The sequence below is a fragment of the Orycteropus afer genome, unplaced genomic scaffold, assembly GCF_000298275.1.
Source record: "Orycteropus afer afer isolate SDZICR_OR568_19922 unplaced genomic scaffold, OryAfe1.0 scaffold00005, whole genome shotgun sequence".
Taxonomy (NCBI): Eukaryota; Metazoa; Chordata; class Mammalia; order Tubulidentata; family Orycteropodidae; genus Orycteropus; species Orycteropus afer.
Genome location: NW_006921592.1, coordinates 7,306,639 through 7,328,626, shown reverse-complemented (window position 1 = coordinate 7,328,626; position 21,988 = coordinate 7,306,639). Strand labels below are relative to the sequence as shown.

At 39.0% G+C, this 21,988-nt stretch overlaps 1 protein-coding gene across 1 annotated transcript in view; it reads left to right on the top strand.

The window, feature by feature from the left end:
* The window catches only part of TRPM6 (transient receptor potential cation channel subfamily M member 6), a 175,400-nt gene that overhangs the window by 89,385 nt on the left and 64,027 nt on the right, over positions 1–21,988 (top strand). Inside the window, exons 19-24 of the mRNA XM_007939607.1 lie at positions 11,086–11,229; positions 15,307–15,435; positions 17,504–17,755; positions 19,529–19,703; positions 20,211–20,325; positions 20,442–20,461. Coding sequence (XP_007937798.1) covers positions 11,086–11,229; positions 15,307–15,435; positions 17,504–17,755; positions 19,529–19,703; positions 20,211–20,325; positions 20,442–20,461 — 835 coding nt within the window. The remainder of the gene's footprint in view (positions 1–11,085; positions 11,230–15,306; positions 15,436–17,503; positions 17,756–19,528; positions 19,704–20,210; positions 20,326–20,441; positions 20,462–21,988) is intronic.

The window sequence follows — 21,988 nt, the reverse complement described above, 5'->3', positions numbered from 1 at the left end:
TGGTCATGTTGTCAGAGGGGACCATTCCCTGGAGAAGGATGTCATGCTTGGTGAGGTGGAGGGTTGACGAAAGAGGGGAAGGCCTTCGGTGAGATGGATTGACACGGTGGCTGTGACAATGGGCTCAAGTATAGCAAGGAGAATGGAGCTGGTGCGGGATGTGGCGGTGTTTTGTTCTGTTGTGCATGGGGTTGCTATGAGTCGGAAGTGACTTGACAGCACCTAACAACAACAACAACATAAATCTTAGAGATAAGTCCCTTGCCAGATATGTAAATATTGACAAATATGAATTTGTTGCTGTCATTTTTGTTATGTGCTTTTTCGTGGTGTTGATTTCTTTGTTCCATATAATTTTCTGCTGAGCTTGTTTTTTTTATGAATCGTGTTATCACTTCCTTTGTTGCTTTGTTATAGTATTTACTAAATATTTGTGCTGGTCCTCTTTTTTATTTTGATGTGAAAGCTTATCATTTTTCTTTGAGGTTACCCTATGATTTAGTTTTCTTCCCAAGTTTAGAACAGTCCATTCTATCTTGTAGTTGTCTTGACTCCCCTACCATCTCTAGAACTTCTAAGTTCTGTAATGACACAGTTTTTTCCCTCTTTTTGGTTTGTAGTTGTCCTCATTTGTCAATTGATGTCTCTGGTTCCCTGTTTACAATATTGTAGGCTTATTTACTTTGGATACTTCCATAGCTGGGTTGGTTTCTGGGTTATATCATCATGTGTGTTAATGATCAGTTGTTGTTGGCTATTGTTCCTTCTCCGTCCAAAGGGCTCCTTCTAGCATCTCTTGTAAGGTTGGTCTGGTTTTAACGAATTCCCTTAGTTTCTGCTTATCTGGAAATGTCCTAATTTCGCCATCATATTTGAGAGACAATTTTGCTGGGTCTGTAATTCTTGGTTGGAAATTTTTCTCTTTCAGTGTTTTATATATACCATCCCATTGTCTTCTTTCCTGCATGGTTTCTGCTGAGAAATCTAAGCTTAGTCTCATTGGTTGCCCCTTGTAGGTAACTTTTCATTTTTTCCATGCTGATCTCATGATTCTTTCTTTGTTTTTGGTTTTGGTGAGTTTGATGATGAAATGTCTTGGTGACTTTCTTTTGGGATCTATCCTGTTTGGGGTTTGTTGGACTTCCTGAATGGATATATTCTCATCTTTCATCATATCAGGGAAGTTCTCTTCCAACAAATCTTGGACAATTTTCTCTGGTTTTATTTTTCTCTTCCTGTTCTGGAATTCCAATGACACATAGCTTATTCCTTTTGATGGTATCCCATGTGAACCTTAGGCTTTCTTCATTTTGTTTTGATCTTTTTTTCTGATTAGTCCCTTTCCAAAGGAGTGTTTAGGTATTTACCTTCACTCTCCCTAATTCTGTCTTCCATTGATTCAATTCTGCTCTCTTGCCTACTCAATGTCTTATCTATTTCTGAAAATTTAGTATTAATCTTCTGAATTTCTGTGTGTAGATTTTGTATGATTTCTAACTTTTCATTTATTTTGTCCTTTTGCTCTTGAATTGTCTTTTGAAATTGTTGTAGGGTTTTCTCTGTGTTTTCCTCAATTTTGTCAGTGTTTTCCTTGATCTGTCTCTCAATTTGTTGAAGATACCTAAATATAATTCTTTTGAATTCCTTATCTGGGAGTTCCAATGCTGCGTCTTCCTCAGGGATGTGTTTTGGGTCTGTATCCTGGTCCCTTGTCTCTCCTGCTTTATCTTGCTTCTTTGTGTGGACTGTGATGCTCTGTTGTCTTTGAGGCATTGATGTTTTTGTGTTTATATTTTATTGGTGATTGTATGTTGGAGTGACTTGCCCATGATTTTCATTTTCTTTGTTTTGTTTGTATGTTATCTACACAAGCAGGGTACTGTGCTGGGTTCCTCTATTCACTAGTTGACAGCACTTATACAACTCACCACCTGTCTCCTTTCCTGTTGTTAGCCTTTCTTATGTCCCTGCCGACACTGGCAAACAGAGCTTATGTTTAGATCCCTGGAATCTGAATGAGAATGCTATCACTTTAAAATCCAAACTGGTTGCCACTTGTAAAGATTCAAAATGGCTGTGCCCTCAGTCACTTTAAATATCCAAAATGGCCACCACTTGTAAACATTCAAAATGGCTGTGCCCTCTGGACAGTGGAAAGTTCAGGTTGTCTCCCTCCTTGCTGTTTCTCTTCCTAGTCACAGGCCATCAGTGCAGTCGTCCCTGCAGCCCTTGGTGACCAGGGCTGATCTTTAGGTCAATCCTCAGGTCCCAACACCACTTGGAAATATTCAGGCTATTGGTCCTGTCAGAGTAGCTCACAGTCTGCGGCTCTGACCATCTCTGTACTCACTGTTCTTGTTCAGGTTTTTCCAATAGTTGGTGCCTAATCCACTTCTGTATAGTTCCTTTCAAAGCTCAGGGCTCCAGATTATCTTCTGCATCTCTGTCAATTGGTTTTTCTTTTCTTTGTTGAAGAGGGTCCTTGTCGCTTGTCTGCCTATTCCTCAGTCTTACTGGAAGTGCTCTCTGTTGGAAGGTTCTTACAGGTAGTTATTGTTGTTGTTGTTATGTGCCGTCGAGTTGGACCCGACTCGCAGCGACTCCTCCTTGGACTTCTGAGGCGCCCATACTTGCTACAGTGACTGTATTATGGTCCATTGTATAATAAAGGATAGCAAATAATATTTTCCAAGTAGCTGTGACTTCATTTTGGCTGTCACAGGTTACGTCATCTACTTTCACAGGAAGAATAGACTTTCACAAATGCTAAAAGGCTTTGCACATAGCTGGAGTATTCCACCAAGTCATTGATCCTGAAGGGGGAACATTTTAGGGAAAGAATTCCTTTCTTGAATGGCAATTAAATGTGCTCCTAACATTAAAAATATAATAAAGTCATACATGCCCCTTGAAAAATTAAATTTTGGCTGTAAAATAAAACCAGTTTCCATTGAGTTGATTTTGACTCATGGCAACCCAATATGTGTCAGAGAGAAACTGTGCTCCATAGAGTTTTCAATGGCTGATTTTTCAGAAGTAGATCACCAAGTGTTTATTCTGAGGATTCAAACATTCAGCCTTTCCATTAGCAGCCAAGTGAGTTAATCATTTGCATTACTCAGGAACTCTGGCTGTAAAATAGTGGTCTTGCTTATAGCAGTTACCTACCCAGGTGGCTTGGGCATGCCCCTATTGACTTATTAATGCAATTAATATTTAACGACGACCTTTAGTGCCAGAGAGAAATGTTCTGGAGATACTAATTTACTAATGCAAATGTGACCTCGTTTAGGAGATCCATGATGCCTTACCATTCCTCAATTTAAAATGTTTCTTGACAATGAGTTTCAAATTTGTTCTGTTATCAGTGGATTACAATAATACCAGCAAAATTCTTTTGTCTTTGTATTGAAGCAACAGTTATTGCTTATCTGTGTTGGGGTTACAACTTTGATAGGCATGGAGTAAGGAGAGGAGTTGCACTTTGGCAGGTAAGTAAGATTTAATGATGGTAATTAAGGATAATATGATTCATTAGGTGAAAAACATAGTTCACATTGTGTGTTTTGGGAAAAAAACTCTAAGGTAGGTGAAATGAAGATCCTCTTTCAGATAAAGTGCTTTTGTGCTTAGTCTTTGTGTTAGTAATGGGTGATAATAAATATAGTGAAAACTCTGGTGGTGCTAGAAGGAAGGCCATTACTGTTGGTCTGAAGCTACATAGAATCATTCATTCAGTGAGGTTTTATAAAATTCCTTATTGAAATGTTTACAGACCAAATAGCTTGTACAGACCAAATAGCTTGATAAAAAAGTGTATATCTGTCTAGCTACTAACTTTCTGAAAACATGACTTTAAAAAAATTTGTGATAAAATATATGTAACAAAACATTTGCTATTTCAACCTTTTTTACATTGCGTTTCAGCAACCTTAATCATGTTTATCATGTTGTGCAACCATTACCACTATTTGTTTCCAAATTTTCTATCACCTTGACCTTTAATGACATGAGTTTTCTTAGAAATACATTGTAGCAAGATGGTAGAGTGGAAGAAGATTCATCTCACTAGGGGTCAGTAGGTGAGGATTAGTGATTGGTCACAGCTTCCTGTCTGAGGTAGTGTCTGAGTTGTAACTTGAAGAATGTGGAAAGAGAAAATAACATTCAATGGGAAGGAAGACTATAAGTAGGGACCTACAGGTGGGAGAAGGCAAGGCATACAAAAGCATGACAAGTTCTACGGTTTGATTGAAGCCCAGGTTATAGAGGAGAGCATGATTTTTTAATATTTTTTATTGTGATTTGGGTGAAAATTTACAGAGTAAATTCACTTTCCATACAATAGTTCACATACACTTTGTCTCATGACATTGACTACTGTTGACAAAGGGCCAAAATCCATTAGATGAGGAAGAGATTGTCTGTTTAACAAATGGTTCTGGTAAAACTGGATATCCATTTACAGAAAAATGGATCAAGATCTGTACCTCACACCATATACAAAAACTGATTCCAGATGGAGAAAATACTTAAATGTGAAATCTAAAACTATAAAATTCCTCAAGGAAAAACTAGGGGAAAATTTAAAAACCAAACAAATGCACTGCCATCAAATCAGATCCAACTCATAGCAACTCCTTGTTGGGTTTCTGAAGTGGTATCACTACGGAAGTAGATTGCCCAACCTTCCTTCTGAGGAGTGGCTGGTGGGTTTGAACTGCCAGACTTCTGGTTAGCAGTCACATGTCTTAGGCACTATATGGCATAAATAAACTATCAAGCATAACCTAAAATGCATAAACAGCAGAAGAGAAACTAGATGAATGGGACCTTCTGAAAACTAAATTTTTATGTGCTTCCAAAGACTTCCCCAAAAACAAGGTTTTGGTCACTGCTTGGTCACAGTCAGCTACCCAGAGGGACCAAGTAGTTGAACCTGCGGACTTGGGACCATAGTCGCAGGGGACATCAAGCTCAATCAACATAACATACTATACAAAACATTGTTCCACCTCCTACTTTGGTGAGTAGTGACTGGGATCTTAAAAGCTAGCAAGCTGCCATCTAGATGCAATGATGGGTCTCTCCTTGTCAAGAGCAAAGAAGAAAGAAGAAAAGCAAAATTAATGGAAACAGTTAGTCCAATTAGCGACTGGTACACCATCTGTTCTGCAACCTATACAACTATGAGACCAGAAGAACTAGATGGTGCCCGGCTACCACTGTCATCCACTTGGAAGGGGATCTATGTAGGAGATTCTGGATAGAGAGGGAGAACAATGTGGAACAAAACTCAAAATCATTTGGAGAAAAAAAATAAAAAGATGGTGGAAACCAGGTTTGCTGGTCCAATAGAGCCTGGTGGAACCACTGAGACTATGGCCCTAGCTGCCCTTCAGGTCTGGAATTGAACCCACACCTGTAGTTTACAGACAAACAAAGTACAGGCATGTGAGTTAAACATTTACCTCAAGTAGACACACGCCTTGGAGAGAACAATCATGGGAGAAAGAAGGGCTGCTTATGCACAGGGAAACAACTCAGGGGGCAGGAGTCCCCTAAAGGGATGGATGCAGAGAAGAGGTAACTATGGGGAGGAAGTGGGAGGGGAGCTGTTGCATTGTGGTAAACTGTGGTCAATGACATGAGACAAAGTATATGTGAACTGCTGTATGGAAAGTGAATTTGCTTTGTAAATCTTCACCCAAATCACAATAAAAATAAATTAATTTAAAAAAAAAAAAAAGACTTCCCCAAAAGAATCAAAAGAGAACCTACATATTGGAAAAAATATTTGGCATCGATATATCTGACAAGGGACTTATCTCCAGAATTTGTATAAAACTCCAACACCTTAACAACAAAAAGACAAATAATCCAATGAAAAAATGGGCAGAAGACATGAATAGACACTTCGTCTAAGAGGATATTCAGGTGGCCAACAAACACATGAAAAAATGTTTATGATCATTAGCCATTTGAGAGATACAAATCAAAACAACAATGAGATACCATCTTGCCCCAGCACTAGTAGCAAAGTTCAACAAGACAAAATAACAAATGCTGGTGAGGATGTGGAGAGATTAAGACTCTCATACACTGCTGGTGGGACTATAAAATGACACAACCACTGTGGAAAGAAGTATGGCGATTCCTTCAAAAGTTGGAATTAGAAATACCATTTGACCCAGCTATTCCATTACTAGGTATATATCCTAAAGAAGTGAGAACCAGGACAAGAACAGATATATGCACACCCATGTTCATTGCAACACTATTTACAATAGCCAAAAGATGCAAACAACCTAGATGTCCATCAGCTAAAACTATGGTACATACACACAATGGAATACTATGCAACCCTAAAGAATAACATATAATCTGCCAAATACCACATAACACGGATGAACTTGGAGACATTATGCTGAGTGAAATAAATCAATCACAGAAGGACAAATATTGTATTAGTCTGTTATTGTAAAAAGTCAAGGAAATGTTTATACATGGAAAGTAACTTTCTTTGTTGGTTAGCAGGGGTAGGAGGGGAGGGAAGGGAACACTGTTAGATAAGTAGAGACAAGTATTGAAGGAAAGGGCAATGTACCAAATATAAGTGATCAACGCAGTGACACTGAGGAAGAAAAAGACATAGAGAGGTGCATGGCAGGTATAGACAACAAAGTTGAATCCTTTCGCACATACAGTACTGTGTTGTCAGTGATGGCAGACATTGATATATGTATGGGTAGGTGGGTGGACAGGCTGAAGGATTAGGTATTCTATGCAGGGAGGAGTGTGCCCATGACCATGTATAGGGTTGGCAGTCAATGTCTCTACAAGTGTATTTGTATGTTCTGTAAGAATTTCCAGGTATATGTTACAGCTGAGAAGTGACAAGGTTGTAGTTACTTCCTGGCCACAGTCAGCTACCCAGACCGAGCAAGTAGTTGGACCTGTGGGGTCAGGACCATAGTAGCAGGGGACATCAAGCTCAATTGGCATAACATACTATACAAAAACATTGTTCCATATCCTAATTTGGCAAGTAGTGACTGGAATCTTAAAAGCTTGTAAGCAGCCATCAAGATGCAATGATGGGACTCTCCTCATGCAGAGCAAAGAAGAATGAAGAAAACCAAAGATGCATTGAAACAATTAGTCAAAGGAACTGGTATACCATGAGGTCCTCAGCATATATGAGTGTGTGACCAGAAGAATTAGATGGTTCCCAGCTGCCACTATCAACCACTTGGAGGGGGAATCTATGTAGGAGATCCTGGACAAAGTGGGAGAACAATGTGGAACAAAACTCAAAATCATTTAAAAAAATAGAGGACCAGGCTTGCTCATCTGGTAGAGCCTGGTGAAACCCCTGAGACTATGGTCCCTAGCTGCCTTTCAGGTCTGGAATTGAACCCACTCCTATGGCTTCCAGCCAATCAAAAGACAGGCATGTGAGCTGAACATTTACATTAGGTAGATACACTCCTCGAAGAGATCAATCATGGCAGCATAGAAGGGCTGTGTATGTACAGGGAGACAGCTCAGGGGACAAGAGTGCATGGGGCAGGGAAAGGACACAGGGAAGAAATAACTATGAGGAAGAAGTGGGAAAAGAGCTGTTGCATTGTGGGAGATTGCTGTCAATGTCATGAGACAAAGTGTATGTGAATTGCTGTAGGGAAAATGAATTGCTCTGTAAACTTTCACCTAAATCACAATAAAAATTGGAAAAAAAAAAAGCAATAAGGGCTTTAGCTAGTGTAAGTAGCAATGGAGATGGTGAGAAAAAGACATAGTTTAAAAGAAGAGTTAAATAGGGTCTGAACATTGGTCATGGGTGAGAAGGCAATAGCAAAGATGGCTGAGAGGTTGATGGGGAAAATGAGGCCACCTTGAAGGGACCCAGAGACACCTGGAAAAGAAGCAGGTTTGGAAAAGGAAAGATGAATTTAGTCTTAGATATGTTTTTAAATTACAATGAAAACTATTTTAAGAATTGAATAATGAAATCTATTTTTATTAAAACATCATTAAACAGGGAAGAATACAGAAAGAGATAGACCCGTGAATGGGATAAAAGTTTGCTAAGCTTAATATCTTTGCCCTTACCTTCATTTCAGGAAATGAATAAATAAATAAAAGTCTTGAATGTAATTTGTATTTCCACATTGTTTGTGTCTTTGAATTAAACTCAGAATTAGGCTCAATTAACACTTATAATCTGTATCAAATTGTCAAGAGAAACCAAGATCTAATGAAATACTCCTAGAGAAAATAATAATGAAGTTATTTAATGAGAAGGTCATTACTTGAATTGGTTTCCGGGATTTTTCCGAAATGGTATAGATGTCATTAAAGTCTTAGTAAATGATGACTTTTCTAATAGGTTTTAAGCCATTTTAACTCTAGTCTGGCTCAAACCTGTTAGGAATGGGGTCAGTTCCTGGGCCTCTAAGTCATACCCCAATTCCACTGCCCAATGTGATGTGAATGACTGAACAATCAATTAGGTTCTGTAGATAACCTGTCTGGATGCTCGAGGCCACAAAAATCACTTTTTCCTACAACTACATGGACATTTGAAGCAAAATTTAATTTGTTCTGTGGCTTGAAAAATCTTGCTAATCTTGCTGATGTGACAGAGAGGAACATTTTGTGGACAGACTGAATTAATGTGCTAGTCTGAGGGACAGTGGAGAACATTCCTTTATTTTCTTTTAATATTACTTTTTTAAAATTACAAAAGTAATACACTTTCCATTAAAAATTAAAACCACACAGAAATTTATATATAAAGTAAGGCAAAATATCTTGCTTGCATTTTACCACCATGAAAATTCCCCTTCCCAAAAGTAACAGGCTGTAAGACTTTTTCACTTTTCTGTTTTCTCCTTTTAAATTCTTTTCTGTGTGGTCACTCATATATTTGTATTCATGCTACCTCTGCTTGTCACATAAGCTACCCATTACACATGATCTACAAGGGTTAAACTGTTTTCCTGACACACAATGCAATGTTAGAGGGCACAGCACACAAAAGCATCCTTTTTTCTGGTACCAGTTTCAAATTCTGGGGACCTTAAGACCACTCTTGGTTTTGATAATTTGCTATCATAGAACTCACTGGAAACTGTTATTCTCATGGTTATGACTTATTATAGCTAGAAGATGCAGATAAAATCAGCCAAGGGAAGAAGCACGTGGGGCGGAGTCTAGGGAAGTTCCAAACGTGGAGCCTCCAGTTACCCTCTCCTGTTGAGCGGAGGACGTCTTTCCGTTCCTGGTATTGATGTGTAATGATGTGCACGAAGTATTACCAACCAAGGAAGCTCATCTGAGCCTTGGTGTCCAGTCTTTATTAGAGCTCTGTGGTTGACTTCCCATGTGGCTGACATCAGTCTCCAGTCCCTCCAGAGGTTGATCTGATACCATATGACTCAAAGCCTCCATCACAAATCATATTAGACTTTCTGGTGTAGCCCAAGACCCTTATGTAAACAAAGATGCTTTTATCAGTCAGAGCACTGTAAGGGTTTAGAAATTACCTCCCAGGGGCCAAAAGTGAACGCCAGACTTCTCTTTGGGTGAAGTTAAATTCTTTACTAGAAGGAAGTGATCATTCAGTGGTAGAACTTTGCCTCCCATGTAGGAGATCTAGGTTTGATTCTCGGCCACTGCATCTCAAGCTCAACCACTTACCTATGTGTTATTAGAGGCTTGTGTCTTGCTGTGACACTGAATAGGTTTCAACAGAGCTTAGGACAGACTAGGAAGAAACCTGGTGATTTATTTCCAAAAACCAGCCAAAGGAAACCTTATGATCATAACAGTTCAGTCTTGTTATGCATAGTGTCTACATGAGTCTTTACTATTACACATAAGTTTTGAGTTATGAAAGATTTAATTCTTACCCAGAAAAATGCATGTACACACAAAACTTATATATAGCTGTAGAGGGTTCAAGGAACTCAGATGGTTATAAAGTCCATGGACTAAAGGTAAAGAACCTCTGCTATAAACAAGTGGAGAAACCACCAAAAGCCACAGTCCTGGTATTAACTCTGTGCCCAGCTCTCCTCTGACTCTCAAAACGTGCATCATCAGTGGGTGTTCAATTTTTCCTCCTGCATTATGGAAATAACTCTATCATCCAGTATTGATTTCATGACTATTTGTAGGTTCCAAAATTATTGGTAAAGGAGGTTAATCAATTACAACAGGAATAGGGACTGCTTTTCAATGTTGAAGATTACTCATTGTTTGATTAGGTTTGATTTTTGGAGACTCAATTTACAATTCAGAAATACCTTGTGCTTCTTACTCAATCACAGATTTATATAATAGATGAAATTTTCTCTCCCTTCAAGGCTAAGGGTGTAATTTTGCTGGTGGGTGCTCAATTCATTTGTAAAATATTATGTATTATTGTTCTGGTTACCTAGTGCTGCTCTGACAGGAATATACCACAAATAGGATGGCCTTAACAAACAGGAGTTTGTTCTTACAATTTAGAGGCTTTAAGTCCAAGTTCAAAGTGCAGGCTTTAGGGGCTGGGTGAAAGCCCCTCAACCTTGAGGTGCAGCTCTCCCTCCTGCTCCTGGCCCACTGGAGCTAGAGGTGTTTCTTCACTCAGACAGCTGCTGGCTGAGAAGCCCCAAGATTGACAAGTAAAAAGGAACAGTTCCGATGTTACCAAACCACACCGCAGGCCATTAACTTAGGTCCATTGTAAGTCCCAAGGTCGGCAGAGCATGGCAGGCTGCTGAACAATGACAAAGCTACATGCAGGGTCCAAGCATGCCATAAGCTAGAGATCATTCCCCAAGGCTTCTGCTTATATACAGGAAGCAGCCCACATTCCCTAAAGCAGGTACTCAGCTGCTCACAGTAGATTCCACCATGGAGCTGACTACCAGTCTCATCCTGGGGGAATACTGCATCCAGCTGCCCAGCCACTCAACCAGGCCCAGCCAAGTTGACACACAAACTGAACTACCACAATTATATTTCCAGATGTTTGTATCTGTCAATATTTTAGTTAAGCCCCTGACAATAAATGATTATTTGTTTACTTTACAGAACTGTGATGTGGAAATGGGCACAGATGAGAAACTAGATGAAAACCAACACTTTAATTTAAAAAGTGGACCCAAAAGCCTGCCGTGGACCAGGAAGGTCTACGAGTTCTACAGTGCTCCGATTGTCAAGTTTTGGTTTCATACGGTTGGTCTCATTACAACAATTATATATAGTATTAGTGACAATTAATAGATAATGATCACGCTGGTAATGATCTGATTGATTTGTCAGTTTGCGATTAAAAAAACAAACAGCTCAGTAAAAAACAAAAATTGAAGGAGGATAAAAAAGGAGGTAGAAAAGAGGATTGGAGGAGGAAGAAGAAAAGTTAAAGTGTAGCTCTCCTACTTGGGGAGCTTTGGTGGGATAGTGCCTGAAGCATTTGACTGCTAACCAAAAGGCTGGCAGTTCAAACCCACCAGCCACTCCTCGAAAGGAATCTACTTCTATAGAGAAACTGCCTCGGAAACCCAAAGAGGGGTTGCTATGAGTCAAATTGACTCAATGGCTTTTTTTTTTTTTTTTTTTTTTTTTTGTGGTTTTCTCCTACTTTGAAAGTTAGCTATACTATACTCCTTCCTGCTGAGAAGTGGCTGGTGGGTTTGAACCGCCAGCCTTCTGGTTAGCTGTCAACTGCTAATTTGAAAGTGAAAGAACAAGCATTTTCTTCTTCCCTGGAGTACTTACAGTTAGCTCAGCTGGGAGTGAGCATTGGAAGCTTTGTGGAACAAACAATTAAGTTTTTGAGGATTAAATGAGAGGTGAGTGGATTCTTTTCCCTACTTGGGGAAGAAAATCAGTTGTTGAATCAACTTTTTTGTTGTAGGAATAATGTGTTATATAGATTTAAAAAAATGCAAGTATTGACTTTTTTATCTCCCATAGCACATGCTTATAAACAGAGGACAGTAAAGTTTTAGAAGCCTAATTATGTGAACGGATATTAAATCTATTATAGATAGTAGAGCTACAGACACAGCATGAACTGTGCTTCAAAATGTATTGGGTGTTTCATGTTTATTTAAGAAGCATTTATCCCGCATGCTTGTCTACACTTAAATTGCTCATGGCCAAGATTTTGTTTTTCTGAAACATCTGAAGTGTGAATATAAAAGAATATTTATCTAAATATGTTATTTTTTTAAAAAATAATTACTTCACCAACTCTACACTTATTTTGTATACTTATTTGATTAGTAATAACTCTCAATTCAAACATCTATTTCCGAAAATCAGATCTTCCATCATATGATTAGTTTTCACCATTTTTATAACTATGCAACCCAAATATCCAGAGACTCTTATAGTAGCTCCAGAAGAATTTTAGCTATGTCACATTTTTGAGGAAAAAGTATTTAAGTGTTTCTTTCTTTAGAAATGCCAGCTTATGAATTTTAGAGAGAGGAGCAAAGTTAAGCAATAGCGCAAGGCCAGCCAGAACTGTCCACTCTAACAGATGATGTAAACAGTGAGTACAGGAATTTTAGTTTCAGCAATTCCACTACGATGGAGCTTGAGTGGTGCAGTGCCTAAGGCATTTGACTGCCAGCCAGAAGGTTGGTGGTTCAAACCTACCAGCCTCTCTATGGAAGGAAGAAAGGGAAATCTACTTCTGCAAAGATTTGCTGTCTTGGAAACCCAATGGGGGTTGCTGAGTTGGAATCAATTCAATGGCGGTGGGCTTATATATATATATATTTTTAATCCCATTGCTAGAGTTTGGCATTGGAGCAGTATCTTATTATAAATATTTTAATGATGACAAAACAAAAATATAAACATTTTTGGCTCATGTTTTTAAGAACTAGAAAGAAACAAAAAGAATCAGAAGCAACTGCCAATGTCTAGTGATTTTGTGAAGCTTAATTTTATCTAGTGATGAGCAGCTAGATTTACCTAGGTTGCTTGTAGCCTTGCTGTCAGTGTTGATTCTGACTCAAAGCAACCCTATAGGACAGAATAGAACTGCCCTGTAGAGTTGCAAGGCTGTAACATTTCCAGAAGCAGACAGCCTCACCTTTCTCCTGTCGAGCAGCTGGTGGGTTCAAACCATTGACCTTTTGGTTAGCATCCAAGCACTTAACCTCTGTGCCATTAGGGTTCCTTGAACTAATGAACAAATCTACTTAAACCTACTTAAAACAGTCTTTAGTAACCCATCCTGTTCACAAGTAAATGAACTTTTGCTTTTTTTATCAAGGTGATCATTTATTCAGTAAGTTTGTGGTCTTTTGCTTAGAAATGTGTCAAATGCATACAGTTATACAATGTGAACATTAGAAAGAAAGCATTATGGCTGAAGATTACATAAAGGTTCAGACTATGCATCAGTTTTTACTGAGCAATTACTGCTATCTTTAAGACTTAGTACTCTGAGCTGGTGAGTTGGGAAGCAGAGGTAGGCAAATATAGATCCAGTCTTCAGGCAGTTGATGGTCTGATGGGGAGAATGTTTATGTATATAAATGCTTCTAATATAAGTCAAGGAGCTCTGGTGGCGTAGTGCCTAAGGCATTTGACTGCTAACCAGAAGGCTCGCAGTTCAAACCCACCAGGCACTCCTCGGAAGGAAGGTTGGGCAATCCACTTCCATAGTGATGTCACTTCGGAAACCCAAGGAAGGGCCGTTATGAATCGGATCTGACTCAATGGCAGTGAGTTTGGTTTTTTTTGGAATATAAGGCAGGAAATCACAAAATATGAATAATAAAAGAAGTACAGACAACCGGATGAAAGTCCTAATATATGCCTCAGAGTACAATGTAGGGAGCCATTTATATGGTCACCATGAAAGCAGAGAAAAATACAAAAATGGACTGCTTGATAGAACAAATTTGTTTAAATTATGTCTCTAGGAGTCATCAAAAATACTCAGATTGTGAGACCTAGGCTAAGAGATTCATAGGAGAAATGACCTTTTTATTTGCTTTTCTACTACAGCTTCTTAGCATAATGGCTAAAGCACTTGACTGCTAACCAGAAGGCTGGCGGTTCAAACCCACCAGCCACTCCTCAGAAGGAAGGTTGAGCAATCCTACTTCTGTAGTGATACTGCCTTGGAAACCCAAGGAGGGGTTGCTATGAGTCGGGGCCGACTCGACGGCACATAACAACAACGACACTACAGCTTCTTAATTCATAGGCAGGAACATCTACTGTGATTGTCTGAAACACCATCTATTGTATGTAATAACAATATTATGTAATCAGAAGTGGTTAAAGGCATCCCCTATGTTTACTGGGCAGAACTAAGGTTATCAAACTTATCAAGAAGCAGACTTTTCAAATTTAGGTTGAGTAAAAAAAGAAATGATAAATAGGATCAAGGTTAAAATGGTATGATTCTTGTAAGTTTAGGCGCATACACGCTCATGCAAGCACACTTTTCATGTTGTCTGAAGCTATTGAAAGGAATGCACCAGCTCATGCCTTGTTGGTGATAATGCAAATTGGTAAAGACTTTCTGGCAACAATTTAGTAATATGTGTCAATTTTAAATGCACATATTCAGCTATTCAACTTCTTAGAGTACAGTTTAAGAAGAGAAGAAAATAAAACAAGATTACAAAACTATTTATCACTATGTATATATGTGTGTGTATTTATTGTATTTTAATTATTTGAGAGATTGGAAATATAGTTATTATATATAGAGTTAGTAATTAAACAAGCATTTATTGAATGTCAACCTTGTGTCAGACAGAGTGATCATTGCAGAAGATAAAAGTACCAACCAACAGTCCTTAATTACAAGGGCCTTAGAGTTGAACAAAACCTTTCTATTAATCAGAATGTTTCAAGTAACATAAAATAAAATTTCCAACAGGAGTTATATTTGAAAGTTCACAAACTGCTCATCTGATGTAGTTGGCACAGGCCTCTTCTATGTTTAAAATGGAGGGGAAGGCACGTGATTCTTCCTTGGTTTATGGTTAGTCCACTAGGACCCATGTTGGGTTATGGACATTCTGATCATGAGTCAATAGGTTGAAGTAGTAATCTTCATTCCTGTTTTTAAATTCTGTACTAGAGATCTGTAGATTCATGTGCTTCCCTTGATATTAGATTGCCCATAATCAGAGGGTGGTCTTGGTTATAGTTTCATGTTATCGTATTGAAGTGCATGTGCGTGTTTCTCCTCACTTTGGTCTGTGTCTGCTTGGCTTTCTTAGTTATTACTCTAACTCACGTCCAGGGAATGTGTGTGTATCCCCCTCACAGATGGCTTATTTGGCATTCCTCATGCTGTTCACTTACACTGTGTTGGTAGAGATGCAGCCCCAGCCCAGCATGCAAGAGTGGCTTGTTATCATTTACATCTTCACCAATGCCATTGAGAAAGTCAGGGAGGTGAGTCATCCATGGATGGAAATCAACAGGTCAAGGGTGGGGGTGAGACCAAAAGTGCTGATCCTAATTCGATGATGATGTTGTTAAGTTGCCCGGAGTTGCCTCTGGCTTGTGATAACACCAAGTGCAACAGAACAAAATGTTGCCTGGTCCTGCACCATCTCATGGTATGCTTCAGTCCACTGCATGGCACAGGAGGGTTTTTGGGAGAAGATCCCTAATCTCAACCCTTTATCCTTACCCAATACTATCTGCTAGTTGCTGTTCCTTGGAAGCAGCTATCTTAGAAGATGTCTTAGTTTATCAGTAGTTTATTACTGATCTTCAAAATTATCTTCAAAGGAGACATCTTAGTATGTGTATCAGTCCGAGAGTGGTAAGTGATGTCATCTAATTATTATTAGACCCTCCAATTATTTGATTTCCCAGGAATGTTTTTTTGATGGAATTGATTTTTATACTTTAACATTAACATATTCTCAGTTTCATCTCACAGAGTAGCATGAAAATGGCCAAAGTTGTACAATATATAAAGAGTTCATTTATAGGTCTTGAAAGATTTACTAGGACACCTTTTGAAATTTTTTAAACTGAAAATTCCTTTAGGGAAAGTCATCTAAGAAACAGAATGAAATTTTCATCTCTAATTTGCAATTAGTCTCTTAAGGAAAAGAAAGGGTTCACATTCCCATGCATTTAACAGCAATCCCATATTTGAACTGCTTTAGATGTCAATGTCTATGTCTTTCTGTGTCTGTGTGCTGCTGTACATTTATTTTTGTCCTAGAGCTAACGTGGCTGCCATTATTTACTAAGTAAATGTATTCTTACTATTAGAATAATATTACTTGCTATTTACTATTATAGGAGCTCTGGTAGCATAGTGCCTAAGGCACTTGACTGACTGCTAACCAGAAGGCTGGTGGTTCAAACCCACTAGCCACTCCTTGGGAGGAAGGTTGGACAATCTACTTCCGTAGTGATACCTCCTTGGAAACCCAAGGAAGTGTCGCTGTGAGTCGGTTCCGACTTGACGGCACATAACAACAACAATTTACTATTATGGACTTCATAGATTACAGAAAATAATTCAGAAGAAACTATCTAACTTCTCTCATTTCTTAATGCTTCAGAGCAAACAGCTTACTAATTTTACATTTCAATTTGTCTGATATTCTTTTGCAGGAGTAATTTCTTACCATGGTGATTTCCAATATCATGTTCTTGGTAATTTGTCAACTAGATTACAGAATTTGTGGGTTTCCATCCTTGTAGTCTGCTGTGTAGGAGCTCTGGTGGCATAGTGCCTAAGAAATTTAAGTGCTAACCAGAAAGCTGGCAGTTCAAACCTACCAGCCACTCCTTGGAAGAAGGTTGGGCACTACTTCCATAGTGATACTGCCTCAGAAACCCAAGGAGGGGTCGCTATGAGTGGGATCTGACTCCACGGCAGTGAGGTTTTTTTTTCACTCTACTATGTGTCATGAAATGGAATTATAACCAAATAAGTTCATGGCAATAATGAAAAATTTAAAATACCTTCGTGTTCTACTTTGTAGTTTAGGATTAATGAAAGGTAGAAGGGTTTTTTTTTTTTTTTTTTTTTTTGGGTGAATGTGTTTGGACTTCTGGTTGGGTTTTCAGGTGGCTGGCTGGGATTAGCAATGCCATTAAAATACATTTATAAAACCCAAACCAAGCCTACTGCTGTTCAGTTGATTCTCACTCATAGCAACCCTATAGGACAGAGTAAAACTGCCCCATAGGGTTTTCCAGGCATAAATCTTTACAGGAGCAGACTGTCATATCCTTCTCCCATGGTGGGAGGTAGGTTCCAGTTGTCGACTTTTCAGTTACTTGTCTAGCACTTTAACCATTGCACCATAGAATTGCTTAAATAATTCATTGCCCGAGGATAACCAAAGCCTCTAAAATCTCCATGTGATCAAATGTTAGACAGAATCCAAATTACCATTTAAATGAGAGGTTGATGTATTGAAGAAGACTGTAATGCTGAGACTCTTAAGATTATACCCCAACCTTCACGTTTCTCTCTTTCTTCTTTTAGGTCTGTATTTCGGAGCCTGAGAAGTTTACTCAAAAGGTGAAAGTGTGGACTAGTGAGTACTGGAACCTAATGGAAACTGTGGCTATTGTTCTGTTTACAGTTGGTTTTGGCCTTCGGTGGGGCGACCCACCTTTCCACACAGCAGGAAGACTCATCTACTGCATAGACATCATATTCTGGTACACTCAGCTCCTGGACTTCCTTGCTGTGAATCAACATGCAGGTCCATATCTGACCATGATTGCAAAAATGGTGAGTGCAGTCTGGTTTTATATTCTGCTGTACTTTTCAGTGGTCATCCCTAATATGGTTAACATCCAATAGTTTAACTTTTGGAATTATCAATGGAAGCACAGATAGAAGGTCTTTGAATCAGTGCTTTCCTGATGAATTAATATTTAACAGATGTCCTTGTATAACATATTGGACAGTTGGCCAGGATAATCATTATCCTTTATTAGGGCCAGGTAATATGTGGCCCTTGGAAGGAAGATTGGGCAATCTACTTCCATAGTGATACTGCCTCAGAAACCTAAGGAGGGGTTGCTATGAGTGAGATCCGACTCGACGGCAGTAAGTTTTTGTTTTGTTTTGTTTTGTTTTAATATGGGATTCAGGGGCAATTGTGGTTCAGTGGTAGAATTCTTGCCTTCTATGCATGAGACCTGGGTTTGGCTCCTGGCCAGTGCCCCTCAAGCACAGCCACTAACTGTCTGTAAGTGGAGGCTTGTGTTTTGCCGTGATGCTGAACAGGTTTCAGTGGAGCTTCCAGACTAAGATGGATGAGGAAGAAAGGCCTGGCAATCTACTTCTGAAAACCAGCCCATGAAAACCCTGTGGAGCACAGTGGTTCGATTCCATTGTGTATGGGGTCACCATGAGCTGGGGGAGACTCAACAGCAGCTAAAAACAAAAATGTTAGATTAAACCAAATTTGTTTCTGAGCACAGTCATTCCTAAGGGCCAGATTTGTGACCCTCAATAAACATCAATATATTTTCTGCTGAATTACTGATTTCTTTCTTTTGCAATTTTACTCCTCCCACCCCTAAAAAGAAAGCTTTTATTTAGTGCTTACTCTGGGCTACACACTGTTCCAAGTCCTTTGTATGCATTAACTCATTTAATCTCTATAACATCTTTATAACATGGGTACTATTATCTACATTTTGCATACAAAGAAATGGAGGTTAAGTAAATTCCCAAGGACATATGTAGGGGAACCAGGATTCAAATCTAGGCCACCTGGCTTCAGTCTGTCATCTGAGATCACTGAGATCACTGCCATTGTGTCAGCTTTCTCCATGTGACCTTGCATGAGGGCCTAAGACCTATACTTTGGGAAGGACAGCATCTCAAGATCATCTGTGGATTTTCCTTCTAGAATATTCACTGTCTGGAAAAGGGCAAGTTCTTGAAAATGAAAGGAGTGTGGAAACAAGGGAGAGGACAAAGAATGAGAACCTCCAGGACCCCAGAGACAGAAGTTCTTACTTTACACTTTTCTCTTAGGCCAGAAATCGGTGTTTGTTAGATCATATGTGCTGAGGGAATACTTCTCAGTGAGTTAGCACAAGTTTATTTCTCCCTCCCACAAAGTTGGATGAGCGCTCTATGTGGTTTTTGACCCTGTGACTTTTCAGAAGATCTCCAGGCTTTTCTTCTGAGGCAGCCCTGGGTGGGTTTGAACCACCAACCTTTTAGTTCGTAGCCAGACATTTAACCATTTGTGCCACCTAGGGACTCCTTCCCAGTGATTTCAGAATCCGGAATCCCTCCATCATGTGATATAGTCATGTCAGTATATGGCTTCTAAGGTCTCCTATGGCAGGAATGAGAAGGATGAGGATGTCCAATGGGACAAGAAGTGGCAAAAGCTACTGTCATTCCACAGCCCATTGACTAGAACCAGGTCACATGGCCCCAGGCTACTGAAAAGGAAAATGAGAAATGTAGAGAAGCTCTTAGTTTGTTTTCAGTTTCAGCTCTCTGCTAAAATTCTCCTTGTGCTGTGCCCTTTTGTAGACAGCAAACATGTTCTACATTGTGATCATGATGGCCATTGTTCTACTGAGCTTTGGAGTGGCACGCAAGGCCATTCTTTCTCCAAAGGAGCCTCCGTCTTGGAAGCTAGCTCGAGATATTGTATTTGAACCATATTGGATGATATATGGGGAAGTCTATGCAGCAGACATAGATGGTGCGTATGGGATTTGCGGGGGACAGTGGTGATTCAGTAGTAGAATCTTTACCTTCCATGCGGAAGAACTAGGTTTGATTCCCAGCCAAGGCATCTCAAGTCCAGCTACACTCATCTGTCATTGGAGGCTTATGTGTTGCTATGATGTTGACCAGGTTTCAGCGGAGCTCCTAGACTAAGTCAGGCTAGGAAGAAAGGCCTGGTGGTCTTCTGAAAAATCAGCCCATGAAAATGGTTTGATCCTGTCATGCATGGGGTTGCCATGAGTTGGGGGCTGACTTGATGGCAGCTAACAACAGCAACATGAGATTTGCCATCATGTAGAATTTGAACCTTTGTAGATACTCAAACTTTAAAAAATCTGGAAAATAATAATCTGAATCATAGAAATGTCAAACATTTGTGGTATTCTACAAAGTTAAAGTGCTAAATATGTGTACAGAGTCACAGACTGTAATTTATCTTATCTTTCGTCTTTTTTTTTTTTTTTACATTCCTTATTGGCAGTTTGTGAAAATGAGAAACCTTGCCCGCCAGGTTCTTTCCTTACTCCGTTGCTTCAGGCTGTCTACCTGTTTGTGCAATATATCATCATGGTGAATCTGCTGATTGCTTTCTTCAAGTAGGTTATTTTACTTAAATCCAAATGGGGACAGGTATTTTGAGTAGATTTGCATGTATTTTGAGAATGTAACCTTTTGTTTTTGTTGTTTCCATGTTTTATCATTATGTTTTTAGATATGGGCATGCATATAGTGGTAGGAAGGAAACAGAATGGAAAGAGGGAAAAAAAATGAATAGTGAGAAAGTACAATAGAGGCAGAATAAAAGGAGACCACGAGTTGTAATTAAGCAATAAATTAGAATAATTAATAAATTAGAATCATGGAAGGATCCAGTTGATGGGGTTGAAAGTTGACCAAGGAGCTCTCGATGCACTTTCTTCATGTGACCCTCAGTATATCTCACTGTTTTCTTCTGTCTCACTTTTCATTTCTTCTCCGTCTCCTTGTATGGGTCACCATCTTCTCCCCAACCTTTGAACGTTGGAATGTTCCTGAGCTCATACCTTGTTCTTCTGTTTATGCTTTTTGGTGATCTCATTCAGTTTCCTGTGTATACTGACAAACCCCAATATATATCTCCATCCAGATCTCTTAAACTCTGGTTTTACAGATCCAGCTGCTTTCTTGCATGTCTAGTCAAGTGTGTGATAATTTTTTAAATTTAAGATGTCCAAAATGGAATTCTTGATTTCCCTTTCTACTTGTAGTTTTTTCCCAAACCTAGGGAAAGACCATGAGTGTCTGTGGCAACTCCATGTTTTGAGTTGTTTGGGCCAAAAGCCTAGCAGTCATTCTTGATGCCTCTACCTCTAAATTGTCAAGAACTCCTATTTACTTCTCCTTTAAACTAGATTATCAATCCATCTACCTCTAACCACTCCACTACTATGATAGAGCCTCCTGATTAATTTCCTTGATTCTGTCTTTGGCAGATATTTTTATCCTTTTCTCAACACAGTAACTTGCATGATCTTTGACAAACTTATGTCAGATGATGTCACCCTTTTCTGCTCCAAACCCTTCTTTGGCTCCTCCTTTCCCTTTGGGTAATAGCTAATGTTTCGATAATGACCACAGGACCTGATTTGATTTGAATTTGCTGTTCCTTTCCAAATCATGCATCACTTATTCCTTTCCAACCATATTGACCCCTCACAAGTTTTCAAACAACACAGGTGCGTTTGTGCTTGCTGTTGCCTCTGCCTGGAATGCTCGTCCCCCTGAAATTAAAGTGGTTCATCCCCTGGCCCCCTTCAACCTTTTGCTCAAATGTACTCTTTTTAACTTTGCTTAATCTTAAAATTAGATTTAAAAGTGTAGCCCCTTTTCATCCTACAATCTCCTTGGCATGCCTGGTTGCCCTTTTTTTAAAAAATTATACCCACTTGTATTATATATACAAATATATTTTATAATTTATTCACATATTATTATTGTTTTAATCTGGCTCCTCTACTGGAATCTAAATTCCACTCTGACAAATATTTTTTGTCTTTTTGCTCATGAATTTATTCTCAACACTGAGAAGAGTGTGGGTACATATATGTTGAATGGGTGAAAGAAATCAAAGGAGCTGATGGGCAGAAACTAGAATTTCCTGAATGCTTCTTACATGCTAGACACGATGTTAGGCATTTATTCATTGATTCCGTCACTGAGGAGTGAAAGATAAGAAAAGGGAATATTGACACATGGAATCTAAATGAAGAAAGTAGAGAA